The sequence below is a fragment of the Drosophila ficusphila genome, unplaced genomic scaffold (assembly GCF_018152265.1).
Source record: "Drosophila ficusphila isolate 14025-0441.05 unplaced genomic scaffold, ASM1815226v1 contig_106, whole genome shotgun sequence".
NCBI classification, from domain to species: Eukaryota; Metazoa; Arthropoda; class Insecta; order Diptera; family Drosophilidae; genus Drosophila; species Drosophila ficusphila.
The window spans coordinates 7,202,742-7,222,851 of record NW_025063993.1 but is presented as its reverse complement, the minus strand read 5'-3'; the positions used below and the strand labels follow the sequence as shown (position 1 = coordinate 7,222,851).

Sequence of the window (20,110 nt, the reverse complement as noted above, 5' to 3'; positions counted from 1 at the left end):
AAGTATAGTGAGGCAAGAGTGTTTGTGTTTGTGTGCGGAGCACAGGTGGAGGAGATCGCTCGGGACTCGGAAAAGATCTCACTCAAAAGCTTCGGCTCCTTTGGAAAACTGAGCGAAAACCAAAGCACGAAGACCACTCGAAATGTTACAAAATTATTTACAAAACATTCATCTATTTACTATGTAAGCATGGAAAGACTCTGCGGTTGCCAAAATACATATTTACCGTGACTGCCAGCTACGTGACCATTGAACAACAATTGTTAGATGACAACGCATTGTCTGAGGTTGAACAGACTTTTGTCCGCATGGCCAAGGATTCACTCAAAATTGTATATTTTTGTTTGTTTCGTTCTCTACGCTTATTTATTTATGCTGGCGAATAACACGTTTCGATGCCAAAAGTCAAGTATTTTTAGAAAACGCTGCTGTAATCCTAATTGGCTGTTAGCGAATATTTTAAAAACCCATCATAGAAAAACTGACACTTTTATGATTTCTCTGTTGGCTTAAAAATTTTGTAACACCTTCAAAATCTGATTAGCTTGTTTCTGTGGGCATAAGTTGGCCAAGGGTTGTATATATAATCATTTTGTCTTTAAACCAATAAAATGAACAAGTGGATTAGATATTATTGATTTGTATAGAGCTGGTAAATCTCTAAAAAATGTTTGCTTAAGTGTTAAAAAAAAATATTACAACTTAACAAAAGTTGTTCTTTAAATCAGGTCACGTTATTTTGAAATTATGAAAACAAATTTTTTTAGCTGCCCAAATTTGTTCTTCAAACAACTTGTTAAGTCAAAACTCTATTATCAAGGGACTACGTGCTGAAATATAGGTTTTGCACAAGCTTTAAAGCCAAATAAAAGATATAGCCCCAGTCCATGAACGAAAAGAATTACCCATTAAATTTAAATTATGAACTTTATGATCAGCAGAAGTTGCCAAATATTTCAACATGACTTATATGTACGGGAGAGGATCGGGAGAATTTATGTGTAGATACATGCTGGCCAGACGCTAGATACACAAAATGAAACGCACAAATGACACAGGCTAATTACAGGTAAGCAAAAGAAAAGCAAAGCGAAGGAAAGGAAAGCGAAGAAAAGCAGGCGTACTTCGGGCTTTTGAGTTTATTTTCGTAGGGGGCAAGCTCTCCGCCAAACTAGCGTGAAAATGCGTTCACACACAAGCGGCGGCGGCTGCTGCTGAAAATGAAAAGAATCAAAGAATTTTCCACACAACTGAGCAATTAACACAACAACACGGGGCGCGTGAAAAGTCACTCGAAAGTCCCACTCACAAAATAGAAGTAAAAGATATATCTCGAGGTATATCCCACTCGGTGGGGATCGGGCCACCCGAAGGGGCAGCCGATTTTGGCCGAAGGGAGCCGATGAAATCGTTGAAATAGACGAATTCACCAGCGACCAGCGGCCAAATCAACGAAATACTCTTTATTCGAACGACAACGGGATCTCTTGTTCAGTAGATCACCAGCCTTACTCCGACGTTTATTACGAATTTTCTCGGTGACTCGGTGACAACTACAAAACTGCGTGCGGTGCTGTAGAGATTTTCGCTTGGGAGGAAATACAAATCATAATACTATTAGAGACGCGAATCGATCGCAAATTGATTTAGATACACGCCAGCACACGAAAATCTGACCTAGCAACATGTCGTCATCGCAGGCTGTCCGCTCCTCGAAATACTCCTACCGCGCCACGTCCACAGGACCCGGTGCCGCCGATGTGAACATCGAGTACATCCAGGACCTGAGCTCGCTCTCCCGCTTGGAGGTAAGGATCTCGCACCGGATCGGATCGCTTCGGATCGGCTTGGATCGCAAATCCAGTCTTCTGCCCATTTCTAACCTCTCAAATCCCAAGTCGCTGAAATTCCGACCAAAGTATCCGAACAAAATGCGTGTGTGCGCCAAATTTTCTTCAAAATCTACGAGAATTTATCTTTCTCTCTCTCTTGTTTCGGTGACTGTGTAGAGACTGAAAAAGAATCAGAAAATAATCAAGAAAAAAAAACAAGAAAAACAAACTAAAAAACCCGAAAAATTCATCTACACTCTATATCAAATGCACATATATACCGCCGATATATATCTGTGCGTTAAGTTCTCGCCGCGTTCTTGTGTGTGGAAATATAGAAATTCGGTGAAGCAAAATTCTAGATCTCTATATGTACCTATACGTGTCTGTATATACATATGCATTGCTAAAAATTATGTAATGGCCACCTCAGAGCGATACATATATACACGAAAAACATCGAAGAAAGATTTGTGAAAAAATCAATGCTGTGATAAAAAGTGATTTAATACAAATTTCCATAAAATAATGTAAAATAATGAGCCCGTAAACGATCACTCTGAATAAATGTATTCACCATTTTCTTGCAGGACAAGATCCGTTTGCTCCAAGATGATCTTGAAGTTGAACGTGAGTTGCGTCAAAGGGTGAGTAATCCATAAAAATCTTTATTTATAATTTAGAAATTTTTTGTTGTATTTTTTAAGAGATTTTTTTGATATAGGGTGGCTTAATGGCCGATACAATCCTTGAATTTTATAATGGTTAAATCCTTTCTATTTATTTTTATTGCTTAGGATTTTTTCCTTTTGCTAATATTAGAGAAGTTTTTTTCTGAGGAAATGAGCTCAGAAGATATGACATATATAAGGAAGTAAGAAAAGATCAACCTGCATTCCAAAAGACCCAATGCAAAGCAAAGCGCCAGGGGAAAACAATTTTCACTTTTGTCGCATCGCAAATGTCACACCCTAAAAACAGCAAAAATATGTGGAAAACCAAAATAAAATCAAAATAGACATAGACGAGTAACAGAAGCGATAGAACCGATAGGAAAGGCAGCAAACAAATGCAAATCTAAGAATAAACTACCCTTCGCAGAGTTGCGAAAGTGTGAAAGTAAATGATAATGATGTGCATTGAACTTCAATCGCTTTCGCTTGCCGACTTGTTTTGCCTTCTCGCGGAGCATTGATAAATGACTTTTCGACTGGCTTTGCAAAGACAGCGGCACAGCCGCAAAGCCAGAGGAAAAGCCAGAGAAAAGTGGGAAATTCGCAGGCCGAAAGTGCACTTCATTCAGCGCAATCCTCTTGGGCATTACAAATTTAGAAAATGCGGAGAGCTCTCGGCGGAATGGAATGGGCTGGCCAAGAATGTTCTTTATATTTTGTTGGAAATAACTTTAATTACTTTTGCCTTATGGATTAGCACGCACTCGCACACACACACGTAGAGAAATACGCCCCTACACACTCTCACAATATATGGAACAAAATGGCTAAAATTAGCGCACGACATTCAATACAGAGAAGCGAATGATTAACTTGAAAACAACCAAAATATGAGCAGCGAAGAAAAGAAAATAAAGTAGCCGAAAAGCCATCATCAGCGGGCCAGAGAGGAAACTCTCTGCGGAGGAAAATTCGCTCGCTTGCTGGGGGAAATCATCCCGTTCATCTGTGGGCGTTCGTCTGTGGGAAAATTAAATAATTTTCATGCACATTAAAAGCCTTCACACCGCCTGGCATTTTTCCTACATATCCACAGATCTACGGATCCACACATGCATATAGGCGGCAAAAAAAAGCACGTATCTACAAGATACATATGGCGCAAATGGATTTACGGCCCGTACTTACGTGGCCTTTGGGCAACTTTTTGTTATGCCAAATGAACAGACAAACACATGTTCGCCTAGGTACTATCAAAAGCATATATGTTTGAACATATTTCTGGGGGGTGGATTAAAAACAGATTTATCCTGAGATTAAATGATAATTTTAAGGGTATTTTTATGCGTGTTTAATGATCGCTCCTGACAGCTCCAAATACCAGAAATCCAACTGCATCTAGCGCACAGTTCCCATAAAATACCATTTAATTACAATTCGCGAAAATGCCCAAACGAGGTCGTTCGACAAAGGCGAAATGCAAATGTTTAGATTCCGAAAGACCGAACAAAAAATGTTTCTGTTCAGGCGAAAAAATGTTCGAATGCCTTTTTGGAAATGCAATATAGGAAAGCCGTGCGCGGCCGCCCACAAAAGATATATACGCATATTGGCGCACATATCGTGGATGCAATCGGACTATGGCTACACCTCTTCGTGGAGGATTTCTTGGCAAGATGCCATTGTTATTTTAGGTGTTGCATGTGCATAATTATTTTTGACTGATTAATGTGATTTATAATTTTTATTATGGTCTGTTCGAGTAGCCACAGAGCATAGCAAGCGCAGGGTATTTTTAGATCTCATAGATTTTACAAAGTCTCTGCGGGAATCCTGAAATAATGATTGGGTTTCGTTTCGCAATTCCAGATCGAGCGCGAGAAAGCCGATCTCAGCGTTCAGGTCATCCAGATGTCCGAGCGTCTCGAGGAGGCCGAGGGTGGTGCTGAACATCAAGTGAGTATCACCAGATATATCTCCTATTATTAAAAGATATAATGTAATTTCAATTTCCAGTTTGAAGCCAACCGCAAGCGCGATGCTGAGCTGCTGAAGCTGCGCAAGCTGCTTGAGGATGTTCATCTTGAGTCGGAGGAGACCACTTTGCTTTTGAAGAAAAAGCATAACGAAATTATCACGGATTTCCAGGAACAGGTTGAAATCCTAACGAAAAACAAGGCTAGGTAGGCATCCTCCAACCGCTGGCCCCGATCCATTGACCCAGAAAGCATACTACATATCCATCCATACATCCCAAACATAAACATCTCCATTCCGAGCTGTCATGCATCCGCAGAACATATTTATTTGCCCGCAATGATGATGATCAAGTGGCGTCAGCTGGCAACCGCGGACATTTCAATGTCTCAAGATCTCGTGCAGTAACACTCAGAAAACAATACAATGGCTAACCTTGCGCTGCCCCGCTGACCCAAAAAAAAGAATTGAAGCAGATCATAAACAATTCATCAAAATGCCATGACATGCGAAATGGCAGAGCGAAAAAAATTGAGAAAACATAAACCTGCATTGCTTGCAAGTTCTATTGACACAAATCTCTTACCGAAAAGCAATACGTATAGGTAAAATATTCGAGAAACTTTCGGTTGCTGGCCGCCTCTCATATTTCCAAATCGAAGCGAGCGATTTCCAAAAATAAATTCCCAGGAATGTTGAAATTGTTGGAAATTCAAGGCTAACAAAAAGATCTGGTCAAGATAAAGTGTTTCTTTCAAAAGTATTATAATTTAATTATGATCTTAAGCCTTGCTTCCGTAACTCAGGATTAAACTGAAGTTCTTGAAACGATCTTTTGGATTTCCACCTTTAAGATAGGTGCGCCCGAGTTTGCGCACTTCCGTTCCGAGACAAAGACGGAAGGTCGGAAGATCAACCAGCTGTCCCGCTCTCTCGGAAAAAGCTTCGCACGCAGAGCTTTCGCTTGGCGAAACTTTCTTCCATATGTTATGGCCACCCATACCCATACCATATTTTCTTTCCGAGGGGAAAATGTATTTATAGAAATTTTGAAATTTTCATCCACATTCTTGAGCAGAGAGGCTCTTTGTTGCTCTCGCCGCCTCCCTGCATCGCTCTCTCTCGCTCGCACCAACGCCCCAACCCAAATATGTCTTTGATTGAATCATATACAAAATGTGTTGATTGTTTTTGTTGCTGTCCCGCTCCGACCCATCGAGCATTATGGAAATCCGATACGTTTTCTGGCTCTTCAGCTTGTAGGTGGGAAAGGTCGGTTGCACCGAGTTTTCCCCTCGACAGGTGGAAAAGCTGGCAAATGCCGCGGATTGCACACGGAAATTTTGATCGATGATCAAAGTGATATGTAATGGGATTAATTTGACGTTTACGCGACCTAAAATCGAACGTATCAGGGTTTTCTTGATCCCCACATGACCATGTCGATCTTGGCTCTTGTTATTAAGATCTTAAGAAATATAAAACAAAATTTAATTGCAAAATTAATTTTCAAATATTTATAATTATGTTTTATTCGTAATTTAAAGATCACACAAAAAGTGTATCGATTGTTTTTAAAGACCAGCGATACCCAAGATCAGATTAATTCCCATCACATATCTGGTAATTCCTTGTTTCCATGAGCTTTTGCTTTATTATTTTACCAATCAATTATCACAGCTTGCTTCCAGGCAGACCAAACAAGAATTCTAACCCCTGGCCTGCTGAGCCTTCGACCTCCAATCGATGGACCTTCGGTTGGAGGCCGAAGGCTCGCAGATCCACCCAAGCTAGCTAGCGCTTCACAGCCCGGCCGATCTCACAAAAGCCATGCCTAAGTATCGGGAATGGGACCGATGAACCGCCACGAACTAAACTGGAGAACCACCTCCTCTTTCTCTCTTTAAACGACTTGCAGAGCCGAGAAGGACAAGGCCAAATTCCAGACCGAGGTCTACGAGCTGCTCTCCCAGATCGAGTCCTACAACAAGGAGAAGATCGTGTCCGAGAAGCACATCTCCAAGCTGGAGGTCTCGATCACCGAGCTGAACGTGAAGATCGAGGAGCTCAACCGCACCGTGATCGACATCAGCTCGCACCGATCCCGCCTCTCGCAGGAGAACATTGAGCTGACCAAGGACGTCCAAGATCTGAAGGTCCAGCTCGACACGGTGTCGTTCTCCAAGAGCCAGGTGATCTCCCAGCTGGAGGATGCCCGCCGCCGCTTGGAGGACGAGGACCGTCGTCGCTCGCTGCTCGAATCCTCGCTGCATCAGGTTGAGATCGAACTGGACTCGGTTCGCAGTCAACTCGAGGAGGAGTCCGAGGCCCGCATCGACTTGGAACGTCAGCTGGTCAAGGCCAATGCCGATGCCGCCTCCTGGCAGAACAAGTGGAGCGCCGAGGTGGCAGCCCGCGCCGAGGAGGTCGAGGAGATCCGTCGCAAGTACCAGGTGCGCATCACCGAGCTCGAGGAGCACATCGAGTCGCTGGTCGTCAAGGTGAACAACCTCGAGAAGATGAAGACCCGCCTCGCCAGCGAGGTCGAGGTCCTCATCATCGACCTGGAGAAGTCCAACAACAGCTGCCGCGAGCTGACCAAGTCGGTCAACACCCTCGAGAAGCACAACGTCGAGCTGAAGAGCCGTCTGGAGGAGACCGTCATCCTGTACGAGACCAGCCAGCGCGACCTCAAGAACAAGCACGCCGACCTCGTCCGCACCACCCACGAGCTGGACAAGGTCAAGGACTCCAACAACCAGCTGGTCCGCGAGAACAAGAAACTGGGAGGTGAGTTCAATTTCAAGATGAAAAATAACAGAGGAGATAAAAAGTAGGATCTAGAATGCATTTATATCCACAATTAATCTAAAACCAGTTCAAAAGACATTTTCATTCAAACCATAACTCTGATCACAATTCTTTATAAAAGTGCAGATTAATAATGCACATATTCTTATCATGTTTAAATAATATTTTGTTGAGTGCATAGAATTAGAAAATAATATGAGAAATACAAATTATATATCAAATTTATATTTGGTAGTACATTTAGAATCTAATTAGAATTGTATAAACCAAATTTGAATTTGGTAGTACATTAAACCAATTTAGAATGTAATTAGAGTTGTAAATTTGATTAATAATACAACTGTTTATTTAAAAACTATTATTGCTTATTTGTGACTAGCTGTTTCTCATTTATAGTTCATTAATAAATTGATTTTATTTTGTAATTTACAGATGATCTCCATGAGGCTAAGGGTGCCATCAACGAACTGAACCGCCGTCTGCACGAACTGGAGTTGGAGCTGCGTCGTCTGGAGAACGAGCGTGATGAGCTGACCGCTGCCTACAAGGAAGCCGAGGCTGTAAGTTGGCTTAGATACCACCTAATAAATTCCAGATCATTAAAATAATTTTGGTAATATTATTTAACAGGGCCGCAAGGCTGAGGAGCAGCGCGGACAGCGTTTGGCCGCCGACTTCAACCAGTACCGCCACGATGCCGAGCGTCGTTTGGCCGAGAAGGATGAGGAGATCGAGGCCATCCGGTAAGTGACTTATGACTGAAAGGGGATACATGTAAATCCCCCCTTGGAAGTAGCCCCATTACGCCTCTGCAACTCAAGTGACAGCGACAACAGACGAAGGTCGCGATCGCTGGTTTGTCACTTCCCCTGCCAAAGCGGAAGCCCAAAAAAAGAAAAACAAAAACATCCCACAAGGCTTCTGAGGGGAAATCAATCGATTGATTCGCAATCGCTTTCCACTGCCAACACAATTGATAGTGAACTGACCCATTTAGCAATTAGCAATCAGTTCGAGTTCTTTAGTCGCACAAAAAGCAACGGCATTAGTTTTCTAATCGGCCAGGCAGAAGATCCTGATCCCACGAAAGGTTCACAGGCTCAGCTCAAGAAGTGGGTTTGAATCAACTGGTTTTTAACTATCTGAAGACTTTTTATGAAACCCTGTGATATTCTCCGCAGAAAATTGCGCAGTTGCTTCGGTTACACAATCAATGTGGGTTCGTTGTTGAAAATCGAAAGATTTCATTGAGAAAACGTTCGATTTGAGGAGTTGCTCTCCAGCAAGAGGTAGGTTGTTATTATTTCAGTTGGTGGTCAGTGCTGGTTTGTGATTGAAAAGATATTAAATTTGGCAAAGATTATTAAATACTGGGCTTTAAACCATCTCAAGAATATAATGTTGTGTAGGTAGCTTGGATTTTAAAAGCTTGACTTGAATTAAATCTTAAAAACATTTCCGCCAATTTAGTGATATTGTGAAATTTTATTGGCACTCAAAGTAAATGAGTAAGCATTTGGGCAAAGATCAATTTCTGCTATTTTTTGTATAAATTAAATCAAATTTCAATGAATCAATGCTTGTTATTTTTGATAAGCTGATGTTTTCAAAATTAAAATATAATTTTAACTGAAAGTTGTTGTTCAAATTGGCTTCGAGCCCACACTTCCTCTTTCGATACTTTGAGATCTTTTATTGGTGATAACTTTCTCTAGATCTTTTTCGTCTTCCATGGCTATTGCATAAAGCGTCTTGCTATTATGACATTGTCTATGAGCCCGTTGCCAAAATGAATCAATCATAGCCGCGCACATTGACTGCCAACAAATGATGATGATAATGATGATGATGTTATTGTCGTCATTATGCTCATACCTTGCCCGATGCCAACAGCTGAACGAAACGAAATGCAATCTTTTTATAGATTTCGACAAATTTGAAAATTTATTTGCAAAGCAGCAGCAACTGCTGCCAACCGAGGAAAACCCGAAGCTACAGGAGCCACAGAGGCAGAGCGACAAGGCGACACAGAGGCGGCGACAGTTGTAGCTTTTAATTAGAGTAATCTTAAGGAGAACCTCGCATACCCATTAGAAAACCCATACCCTTCCCTTCTCCCCCTTCCTTGAGACTCGACTAACAAGTCATGGCTTTGGCCCTAAAACAAAGACCTTCCCGCTTCCGTCCGACGACCTCAACCTACGAGGATAACTATGGCTACACGATGAACTTCTACCAGCCGATGCTGGACTACCTGGACGCCAAGGCCAAGGGGCTGGAGGTGAAGAAACCCCACCTGCCGTGGGTCAGCGAGCGGGGCCTGAAGCAGTACCGCTCCTCGAACGCGGTGCGACAATATAACGCCGACGAGATCGTCCGATTGTCGCGCACCTGCGCCGCGCGGGCCGACGAGATATTGCTTAGCTTTCGGGCCCAGAAACGCTCGCCGTTCAGTGTGCAAAAGTTGGTCGACGCAACGCGAGTTGCCAAACACCTTGAACCGGACACAATTGTCGAGAGATCGCGCCAACGCCGCCGCCGCCGACAGGAGGAGCTCGAGGATCTGATCAAACGCGACACCCTAAAGATACTGCAGCGCATCCGTAAGATAGAGCTAGATAACGAGGTCGATCAGATGTCGGACGATTTCAAGCGCGCGATTCGCGGCAAGTCCGCCAGTGCCATTGCCCAGGCGCTGCTCTCCGAATCGGAGCGTAACATCAAGGCCTCCAAGAAGGAGGAGGAGGACTACATCGCCCAAACCTTAGTCCGTTCGAGTCGCGCCGTTTCGCGTGCCCGCTCGCGCTCCGCCTCCCCCCTCGATGGCCAGCTGCGCGCCCATGCTCTGCACATCGAGCTCATGGACGAGCGGCTGGTGGACAAGCTGGACCACCGCGTCTCCTCCTCGCTGCACAACGTGAAGCGCCAGCTGTCCTCGCTCAACCAGAAGACCGTCGAGTTCTACGCGGACAGCAGGTGCGGTATAGAGGATAAGTGCTGGATCTGCCGCAAGGTCCTCCGCACCCATCCCAAGCTCAAGGACTATAGCTATGTGTATTGGAAGCACTAGGTTCCCTGAAAGTCCCCTTCCCCTTTCCCAAGTTCCTCCTCAGTCCTTTCCTCTTCAACCCTTCGCTCTCATATTCATTCGCTAATTTAGTTGCCAATGCAATGGAAATTTCAATTTTCTCTGAAGATACAAAATATATACCAAAAAGTGCGTAAGCGATCTTAAAGACCTCAATCCAAAGGGATATTTTTATATCAAAAAAGTATGAAGTGATTAATATATAACGACAACAACAACCCATAAAAAAGTCTGGCTCTGAGTGAATATCTTCTTAGGTATATTTTCCACCAAAGAGTTTATTGAGTTATAATTGATCCACATTCATCAATGTAAAAAAATGTGCTAATATCAAGTGGATCGTTCTGCTTATCTGTGCAGTTCCCATTTGAATAAATGCAACATTTTTGAGTTGCAGCTCAATTTTTGTCTGCACATCCTAGAAATTCTCCTCCCCCGAACCTTCCATTTGCCATCTCTATTTGTCTGTTTGTCGTTTCTCGTCTGGCACAAAATGTATTTTTGTATTTTTGTTTCAAGCGTTTCTGCGGATTGCGGTCTTGTTTCTTTCACAATGTTGGCCGCTTCTTCTATTGTGTCTGTTGTGCAGTCTAATGTAAATTATTTATACAGAATTATGCGGCTAATTGCTCAAATTCGCCAGCCATTAATTACAAAGTTTATGGGAATTTTAGGGATAAGTATTAGCCACACTGTATTATTTGTGAAAGAAAACTTGAATAATTCGTTTGAAGTGTTTGAAACGTTTGGTTTGTTGTCAAGCATTTCAAATGACATATATTTGTTTACGTTGAAAAAACTCGATTCCCTATCATTAAAATTCTTCATGTCTACCCTGTTAATCCACACCGAATTCTACAGACAACTTTCCCTCAAAAACTAAAGTATTTACCCGTCCTATCATATTTCGCACCCGCACCTCAGAAATTTCGAGGCTGACAGTGCGATTTGCGCGTAGATGGTCCGACCAACTATTGTTGTGGGTTTGTCCTTCAAATTCGAGATTTATTTTATTTTCCCCCGAAGAAAACTGATGCGCATGACAGCAAAAACAATCACGCGAAAAGAAGACGAAGACCTAGCGAATATTTTTGCGTAAACATTGAAAACAATGGCAGGGAAAAATTAAAATCTAAATGGGAATACTTAAGTTCTCTAGCTAAGACACATACAAGTCAAATGCCTTGGCAAGTCGACAGCAATGAGAACAAATGCGATTTTAAGATTAAGTAACCAAGACGGGGATTTTTATAGGAAAACATAGCGTTCAACTAATCGAAATGAACATCGGAACTAGGAAATTCTGGCTAATGAGCATTGGCCTCGTCATTATTATATGATGATATAACTGGGAAGTTCTGTAGCATCATAAATTATACATAAGCATTTAATTTAGGACAACCCATAAATTACATTGCTTGATTAAAATCAACAAAAATTGTCATTATACCTACGTTAGCTATAGAAATAGCATTTCGATAAATTTATCTCATTCTCCTAATATCAGTTTTAATGAACAGCAACTGAAATAGAATTTGGTAGTCATAGATTATGTATCAGTAATTACAACAGACACCTCTCTAATTTAAAGAAAGTGAATCAGGTAGAGCATTACAAGTACAAACAACTCAAATTTAGTTGGCAAGCTGGCAAGACTAGTGCACCTACGCCCAAGAATAGACGCATGATGCACTTACCCCAAAAACAAAACAAAATTGAGGGGGGAGAAAGGGAGCTTTGCTGCAAATACTTTGGCATGTTAGCCCGAGTTATTTGTGACAAGTTCGATGTCTTTATCATGCGTAAAAATACACAGAAATTCGCGAATGCAGCAGCGGGCGAAACAATGAAACATTTCTGACAATGCCAGAGCACCTGAGTGGTTAAGTTTTCAAGTGGTTGGGCGTTGAGTGCTGAGTGGTGCGAAAAATGCAATTTGTGGGTCAGACATTGGGGCCAAAAATAGAGTCAGCAAAGCAAAACAACAGAGGGTCACTGAGAGGTAAAATGGGGCTACTTCATTGATAAAAAAAACTCCTAATATTGGACAGTATTTACCAGAATTCTAATGCTAATATTGAAATCTATAGCAAGCAGACCTCGATCGAGATCGAGCAGCTCAATGCCCGCGTCATCGAGGCGGAGACCCGGCTGAAGACCGAGGTGACCCGCATCAAGAAGAAGCTGCAGATCCAGATCACCGAGCTGGAGATGTCCCTGGACGTGGCCAACAAGACCAACATCGACCTGCAGAAGGTGATCAAGAAGCAGTCGCTGCAGCTGACCGAGCTGCAGGCCCACTACGAGGATGTGCAGCGCCAGCTCCAGGCCACCCTCGACCAGTACGCCGTTGCCCAGCGCCGTCTGGCCGGTCTGAACGGAGAGCTGGACGAGGTCCGCTCCCATTTGGACAGCGCCAACCGCGCCAAGCGCACCGTCGAGCTGCAGTACGAGGAGGCCGCCTCCCGCATCAACGAGCTGACCACCGTCAACGTGAACCTCGTCTCCATCAAGTCCAAGCTGGAGCAGGAGCTGGCCGTCGTCGCCTCCGACTACGAGGAGGTCTCCAAGGAGCTGCGCATCAGCGACGAGCGCTACCAGAAGGTCCAGGTGGAGCTCAAGCACGTCGTCGAGCAGGTGCACGAGGAGCAGGAGCGCATCGTTAAGCTGGAGACCATCAAGAAGTCATTGGAAGTCGAAGTCAAGGTGGGTATTGGGGTTTATTTGGGGATTTAAGATTTTACAGGGGAGAAGATGTAAATTTGAAGTTTAATTCCCTTCGGAAAGGTTTAAAAACGACTTTAAAAGAATAAATTATTGGCTACGTCTTTTTTTTAGAATTTTATGGTGAAACCAATCACTTATTATCAATAAGATTTCAGTGGATAGAAATGCTTAACAAATTTAAAAGTATATTAATATTTAGTAAAATTTCTGAAAGAAGAGATTACCATATTTTTCTGATCATATTTTGTAGTACAATAATCACCCTATTATCCAATCAATCTCCTCCAGAACTTGTCCATCCGCTTGGAGGAGGTCGAGCTGAACGCCGTCGCCGGCAGCAAGCGCATCATCAGCAAGCTGGAGGCCCGCATCCGCGACTTGGAGCTGGAGCTGGAGGAGGAGAAGCGCCGCCACGCCGAGACGATCAAGATCCTGCGCAAGAAGGAGCGCACCGTGAAGGAGGTGATAGTGCAGTGCGAGGAGGACCAGAAGAACCTTATCCTGCTGCAGGACTCGCTGGACAAGGCCACTGCCAAGATCAACATCTACCGCCGCCAGCTGTCCGAGCAGGAGGGTGTTTCCCAGCAGACCACCACCCGGGTGCGTCGCTTCCAGCGCGAGCTGGAGGCCGCCGAGGATCGGGCCGACACCGCCGAGTCCAGCCTGAACATCATCCGCGCCAAGCACCGCACGTTCGTGACCACCTCGACGGTGCCCGGATCCCAGGTGTACATCCAGGAGACCACAAGGACGATCACCGAATAGAGCCGATCCAGCGCCGCCCAGCACCGAGATCATTTCATTGTCAGAACAGAACGCGAACGCGAAAGCGAACCGAGTAAATCAGGCGAAGGGTTCAGAGTGCAGGAACAGAGTTGCGAGAATTGCGTGAGAAAGTTTTTATAATTTAAATTTTTTTGTCACCCCCCAAAGAAGAAAAACCGAAAAAAGATGGAAAAACGCCGTGGTCTGCGATCGAGATCCCAGCGGACAAATCGGCGGGGGCTCGTATAGGCTACACACTATAAATACATAACACTACACATCCTATCTATATAATAATAATACTATTTTGAAGTTCATGTAATTTAATTAAAATAATGAACCTGAAAACCTAAAAACAAAATAAAAACAAATCAACGAAAACTTGGCAGAGTTTTGCTAGCAATAGATGTAAACATACGAAATATTTATATACGTCTAGAGAGAGAGAGAGAACGAGAGTTTGGCTGAACAATAACGTTGGATGGAGGATATTCACAGATTATACATATAATAAATCACGAAACGGAAATGATAATCGTCACCAAGATCCCACTAAGCACGCCACCGCAGCATCGAGTTAACCGAGTTACAACCGCTTCTACTATCTGTTTTTAGTTCACTTTATGTTTAGTAGGTAAATTTCTGTGTGCTCGTAACGAATTTGAATCTTACATTAAATCAACATCAACAAAACTGAGCAAATTTCACATTTTTTACTTTGTATCTTGCAATAAAAACGAAATTCTATTCATAATAATAACAATTAAGAAACAACAAGTGGCAATCAATTTTACTAAAGGGGTAAAAGTGGATTAAAAAAACAGGGAATCGCAAAATGTTATGGAAGATAAAACTTTCGATTAAAATTAATGAAGGTTCTTCATCAAAAATATTACATTCAGTGACGTAAGTTTCTTCAAGTAAACTAGTAAAGTTTATCTGAATGTTGACTTTGCTCAGCATTAAAGAGTTATTAAGCTCACTTTAAAATAAATGCCAAAAAAATATCTATTTTTATAATTTTAAATGTAGCACAATTATTTTCCCCAGTTCAACCAAGTAAATTCATTCATATTTTAATTTTTGCTAATAGCTATCACTCTTTATTCACTTTAACTCTTGGAGCTGTAGAGCCCAAGTTTCTAGATAGCCACAACACCCAATTTGGATTCGGTGTTCAGAAGGGCCTTCTCGCCATAAGCTCCACCGTGGCTGCTCTTCTTGAAGACTGAAAATAAATAAATTAAATATAAGCATAAGTAAAGGTGATATTTTAAAGTAATGCTTGGTTACAAAAAGGTTTTAACTAAAGGTTAGGGGTCTTGTTTATTGAGCTACGCTGGGTGAAAAAATAAATATTAGGGTAGTAACCAACCTGGATCGATCTCGGCCACGAAGGAGCGCGGTGGCAGGGCGGCGGCGTAGAGCGGGTCCAGAGGACCGTATTCCCTGGCCAGAAGGGGCCTTCCCTGCTCCCAGCCATATCGGTTGAGGGCGTTCCAGTTGGCGCCGTCCAACTTGGCGGCGGAGGCGGCGGCACCAGCGGCGTTCGTCAGCGCGGAGGCCTGAGCCTCGGCGGTCTCGGCGGCCTTTACCACGTCTCCGTAGCTGGGTCCGTATCCGGATCCGGCGTAGTGCGGCCGGTGGGCAACAGCCAGGGCAATGCAGCCGGCCATCAGGCAGAGAAGTCGCAGGTAGTTGGACATAGTTATTTGAGTATTTGGCAGTGGTGCGAGGAACGGAGTGTTTCAAAAACTAATTAACCAGAGCGTGTGTCGAAATTGCTTTTATAGCGACACCATTTGAGCTGCTCCGCGATTTGTGAGCTGACCAGACGTGACCAAACCCGCTCGATGACCAGTCACTTTCGGGGGGTCGCCACTGCCAGCATCTCCAGCCCCCCTTCCGCCGCCCCTTTCCCCGGGGGCGATAAGGCCCCCCTCGGGGATCGTCTCCAATTTCTATGCTCATTGAAATTGCGCGCCAAATTGCTTCACTAAGCTGCTGCCCCCAGCAAACCCCGAGAGCCCCAGAAGCTGCTCCCCGATAGCGACTTCCCCCTGCTCGGCACGCTCCGTTCGCTCCGTTCGCTGGTGGGGTGTGCGGTATCGGGGCTTTGGCCGCACTCCGCCGCGATCCGGCCACTGCACGCATCGGAAATCGGGCCAAGTCGTCGGCCTGAGCCAGTGATCTGTGAACCGGAACCTGCAAGGGCCCAGCCACATTGCCCTTGCAATGCACAATTGGTGGTTAAATGTTCTATAGACATTATACCTCAAAGATCGTGCAACGCTATCTCGGTAACTTTGAGTAATTTTAGGATTACCATAAATAATATTTTTATCATTTTCAATTCAAAAAAAAGACAAGATCTTTATTAGATTCGGATTTTTTTTTAGTTTTGTATAAATGAGTTCCTAAAAAACATTCAAAAAGTCAAATGCCGAACTAGTTTCAGAATAATAACAAATGAACATATCTATTACACTTTTTAATACTTTCTTTTAAAAAACTGAAGCTTATTAATAAATGCATTTAAGTAAGTATTATTTCAATAGGGTTATGCTAATTTAATAATGCAAATAAGTTAATTTTTGTATATTTAGGTTGTTAAATAAGTTGCAACACATTTTTGGAAATAATTAATAGTACAAATTAAAGAATTGAATCAACTTAATTAATTAAATTTAACAGAGGAAATCCATAAAGTTTTCTAATTGTTAATTATTTTGAACTAAAATATTTTATATACTCGTCTCCTTAAAAACAGTATCATAAATTGTATCGACTTATTGTCCAATCAAGAAGCTTACAAGCGTATGTGCACTAAATATTGTTCTTCATAATGCCGCATTATTTTGAACTCAAACTTTTCCGCTGAATTGTGCCGCATTCGGGCCAAGAATTCTCGCCGTGATTCACCGCTCGACTCGAATGTCAAGCCGCGACCAGCAGCATTGAAGCTCGTGGCCAAGAGCTCGGCCCCAAACAAGTCAGCAGATGTGTTTGCTTACCCGCCAGAAAATTCGCTTGCCAATCGGCGAACTCAACTCTGGCGCTTGCTGGCCGCAAGATTATTGACTGACTGGCACAACAAATAATTGAATGTTCATGGCTCTTGCGCTTGGCCGAGTGATTTGCGAGTGGACTGGACCGGGGCAACAAATCCGGAGCACGTTTCCCACTCAAACACATTCCCGCCGGGAATGGCTGCAATCAAATGTGAATATTTTCCAACAGCTGCAGCAGCTGCATTTGAACAACCCGAATTTATTTACCCCATGTTGCTCTCAAACCCAAAAGTTCAAAAAATAAGTCAGGAAATATTAGGATTTTCTTTTCTGGTTTATTATGTACACTATCAGGCTGAGATCAAGTATCCGCCGTGGCGGCTGGGATCGAGTATGCGCCTAGTAGCCGCTGCTGCGGGGAGCGCTGTATTGGGGAGCGGCACCGTAGGAGCTGGCGTACTGGTTCTCGGGGATGAAGAGCTTGGCCACGGGCGCGGCGGGCCGGATGGGCAGGATCACCTTGCTGTACTCCGGGGGCGAGACGTAGGCGCGGTAGTTGTTCTGTCCGGGATACAGGAGAGTGGCTCCGGCGGGCTGGACGGTCCAACGGGGTCCGTATGCAGGACGACGGGGTCCGTATGCAGGGCGACGCTCGCCGCCGTATCCGCCGCTGATCTGGATGGGACGCAGGATCTCGGGACCGTAACGCGGTCCGCCGGCAATGATCTCCACGGGGCGCTCATAACGCGGCTGTCCCTGGTTTTCCGCAGCAGCCGCCGAGCTGGCGGCCGAGGCAGCGGAGCCGTCCTGGCGATACACCTGGGGTCCGTAGCTGGCATAGCAGCTGCCCACGATGCAGGCGCAGAAGATAACCGCCAAGGTCTGGAGCATCGGAAATGGGAAAATCAGGAAATTAGCCTTCGCTCGGAGATGCTGGAGAGCCGGAAAAGCCTTGAGGAACATATACTTACAGCGAACTTGTTCATGGCTATGGTGTCTGGTTTGTTTTGGCACAATTGGCAGAATTAACATATTGAATGGCAAGCACACTTCTTATATAAGCAAAACTATTCTTGCACTCGAAACGTGATCGCGCCCAGAAATTTATCACGGCTCAAGAGTTGGCTTCAAAGTCTCTTCTCGGCCAACTCGCTGAGGGAACTTTCTGCGGACTTGAAGCTTTCCTAGCCAGATATCGCTCAGCTCTTTCGGCTTGAGCAGGTTGAGCAGGTTGAACTCTTTGGAGCAGTCCATAATCGGAGCATTCGGCGGTCGACCTTCGTTGGGGGTGGCAGATGAAGATGCTCGCACTGAAGTCCCAAATCGAAAGCCATTCAATGGTTCTATAATGAGATGAGGTGCGTGAGAGCACGCAGCTGGGAAATGGGGATAAGGGGCATCAGTGGGTTAAGCCAACGTGCCACTAGTGAAATCACCCTGAAGTATTGATTTTGTTTTGCCTAAGAAACTCAATTTATTTACACCATATATGTTCTTAAAACACAATTAAATTAAATCACTCTAAAGCGCTGCATGACATTATGAAAACTGTTTAATTTTTAATAACAAATCGGATCTGGTTTAATCCCACAGAAAATATTGTTAAGCAACTAACTTACAATATTCAAGATTTATAAATATATGGGTCATGAGTTCAATAATAAATACTAGTGGTAAAATAATGCATTCCTCAGTATTTACAATAATTTATTTGCATGAAAAGAAGTCGTCTAGAACTCAGCAAAATTTGGCTTTGCTCTACATGATGGAAAAGAACGAAAGCTAAACAATTTCTGCTGAGCAATTTTCACTTCATTCTTGATTCGCAATAATATTCGTAAGAAATATCTTCTATTGAAATTGTTTAAGTAGGAAAAAGAAGAAATTGTTAATATGCTGAACGGGCTTCAAAGCTCAACTAGTGCCTGGAATAATGCCCCACCCCAAAAGTCTTGACCCCATTGCGCTGCAAAGTATGTCACACACTCTTCAACCGCCAACCATTAAATGCAAAACTCAATAATGATTTTTGTTCAATATTTTCCGTTGCGTTGCAGATGTTTTTATTCGCAGTCACTCAGAGTTTCGCTGGGACAGCCACTCGAGGGCTTGAACAATGGGTCGATAGTTCGATTCAGTGCCTTCGGATCGGGAATTAGTATCCGCCATGACCGACCGGGTGACCGCGACCGCCATCGATTTCCCAGGAGGGAACGACCCACTGGCTGTAGCTGCCGGGATTCACGGCAGCGGCGGATGCAGCGGCGGCAGCAGCGGCACTTCCACCATTTCCTTCCGATCGGAGGGGTCGGCCAACTCCGTATCCACCGCGACCATAGACGGGAACCTCCTCGTAGACGACGCGCTGGACGGGGCCATGTCCGTAACCACCGCCATAACCACCTCGGGGGAGTCCGTAGGACGGATTCGGCAGGGCGTTGATGTAGGCGAAGAGGGCCAGGCTAACACAGATCATCTAAGGATTGGGGAAACCACTAGGATTAGCCACTTGCCATTGGCACTACTCCTTTTGCTAACTTACCAGGTACTTCATGGTGAGTGCTTAGTTTTGTTGCTTTGGGGTAATCAATCAAACTATGATTTACCCACCAGAAACGCCTGCTTTTATACGCGAAATTTAGCCTGGACATTTACGTGACCTATATACACATATTAACCTATTTCAGTCGAGAAATTGCATTTCATAATTGCCCCGTTTGGAGTATAGCTACATTTGACTTATGTACTTACCATATACCCGTTGTCGGGCCATTATAAAATCGCTTGGTTACGCGATGTGCCATTGCACCGGACCCGGTTTTAAGTCCGGGTTCTGATAGTCCCGCAAAATCACACTCACACGCGACTCTCTCAATTCGGCGATCCACGAACGCGTTCATTCGAACTATATACTCCCCTTTTTTTTGTAACGAACCCTGCGTTTTTCACATTCTTGTAGGTAATGGCTTACTAGTAGGTTGTGACTAGTACAACGTCAACATTTTACTTAAACTGGATCAAGCCGGTTTTATATTCCAACAACATTTATCCATTAATGTTTGGAAAATTTATTTACAACATGAACTAGTTAATAGTTTTTGTTTTAAAGTCTTTAAAAATGTAAATGTAATCTTAAATTGAGATTATTTATACAAATGCAATTCCAGGAAAATTAAAAAAATATTTTCTTTTAAGTCCAAACTAAATTAAAACTTTGCAGCTTTA

General features: G+C 43.7%; 4 protein-coding genes across 5 annotated transcripts; 1 reads left to right on the top strand and 3 right to left on the bottom strand.

Moving 5' to 3' along the window:
* Nucleotides 1–1,442: 1,442 nt before the first annotated feature.
* LOC122320052 (paramyosin, long form) lies at nucleotides 1,443–14,576 on the top strand. Of its 2 annotated transcripts, XM_043208032.1 has the most exons (9): nucleotides 1,443–1,808; nucleotides 2,423–2,479; nucleotides 4,376–4,462; nucleotides 4,523–4,689; nucleotides 6,402–7,273; nucleotides 7,727–7,854; nucleotides 7,925–8,037; nucleotides 12,473–13,088; nucleotides 13,398–14,576. In XM_043208032.1, the coding sequence occupies exons 1-9, from the start codon at nucleotides 1,686–1,688 to the stop codon at nucleotides 13,872–13,874; spliced, it is 2,640 nt and encodes an 879-aa protein (XP_043063967.1). In that variant the 5' UTR covers nucleotides 1,443–1,685; the 3' UTR covers nucleotides 13,875–14,576. The 2 variants fall into 2 exon arrangements, with proteins under 2 accessions (XP_043063967.1, XP_043063970.1); XM_043208035.1 differs by lacking the exons at nucleotides 1,443–1,808; nucleotides 2,423–2,479; nucleotides 4,376–4,462; ... (2 more) ...; nucleotides 7,727–7,854; nucleotides 7,925–8,037 and adding exons at nucleotides 8,293–8,406; nucleotides 8,476–8,583; nucleotides 9,219–10,270.
* Nucleotides 14,577–14,948: 372 nt separating this feature from the next.
* On the bottom strand, nucleotides 14,949–15,638 carry LOC122320056 (chorion protein S16). Its single transcript, XM_043208046.1, has 2 exons — nucleotides 15,250–15,638; nucleotides 14,949–15,102 (listed from the first exon to the last, which is right to left on the bottom strand). Exons 1-2 carry the CDS (start codon nucleotides 15,578–15,580, stop codon nucleotides 15,017–15,019), a joined length of 417 nt encoding a protein of 138 aa, XP_043063981.1. The 5' UTR covers nucleotides 15,581–15,638; the 3' UTR covers nucleotides 14,949–15,016.
* Nucleotides 15,639–17,200: 1,562 nt separating this feature from the next.
* On the bottom strand, nucleotides 17,201–17,967 carry LOC122320059 (chorion protein S19). The gene is made up of 2 exons (XM_043208127.1): nucleotides 17,857–17,967; nucleotides 17,201–17,767 (listed from the first exon to the last, which is right to left on the bottom strand). The coding sequence occupies exons 1-2, from the start codon at nucleotides 17,869–17,871 to the stop codon at nucleotides 17,285–17,287; spliced, it is 498 nt and encodes a 165-aa protein (XP_043064062.1). The 5' UTR covers nucleotides 17,872–17,967; the 3' UTR covers nucleotides 17,201–17,284.
* Nucleotides 17,968–18,911: 944 nt separating this feature from the next.
* Nucleotides 18,912–19,562, bottom strand: LOC122320053 (chorion protein S15). The gene is made up of 2 exons (XM_043208034.1): nucleotides 19,428–19,562; nucleotides 18,912–19,361 (listed from the first exon to the last, which is right to left on the bottom strand). The coding sequence occupies exons 1-2, from the start codon at nucleotides 19,437–19,439 to the stop codon at nucleotides 19,041–19,043; spliced, it is 333 nt and encodes a 110-aa protein (XP_043063969.1). The 5' UTR covers nucleotides 19,440–19,562; the 3' UTR covers nucleotides 18,912–19,040.
* Between the last annotated feature and the right edge of the window lie 548 nt (nucleotides 19,563–20,110).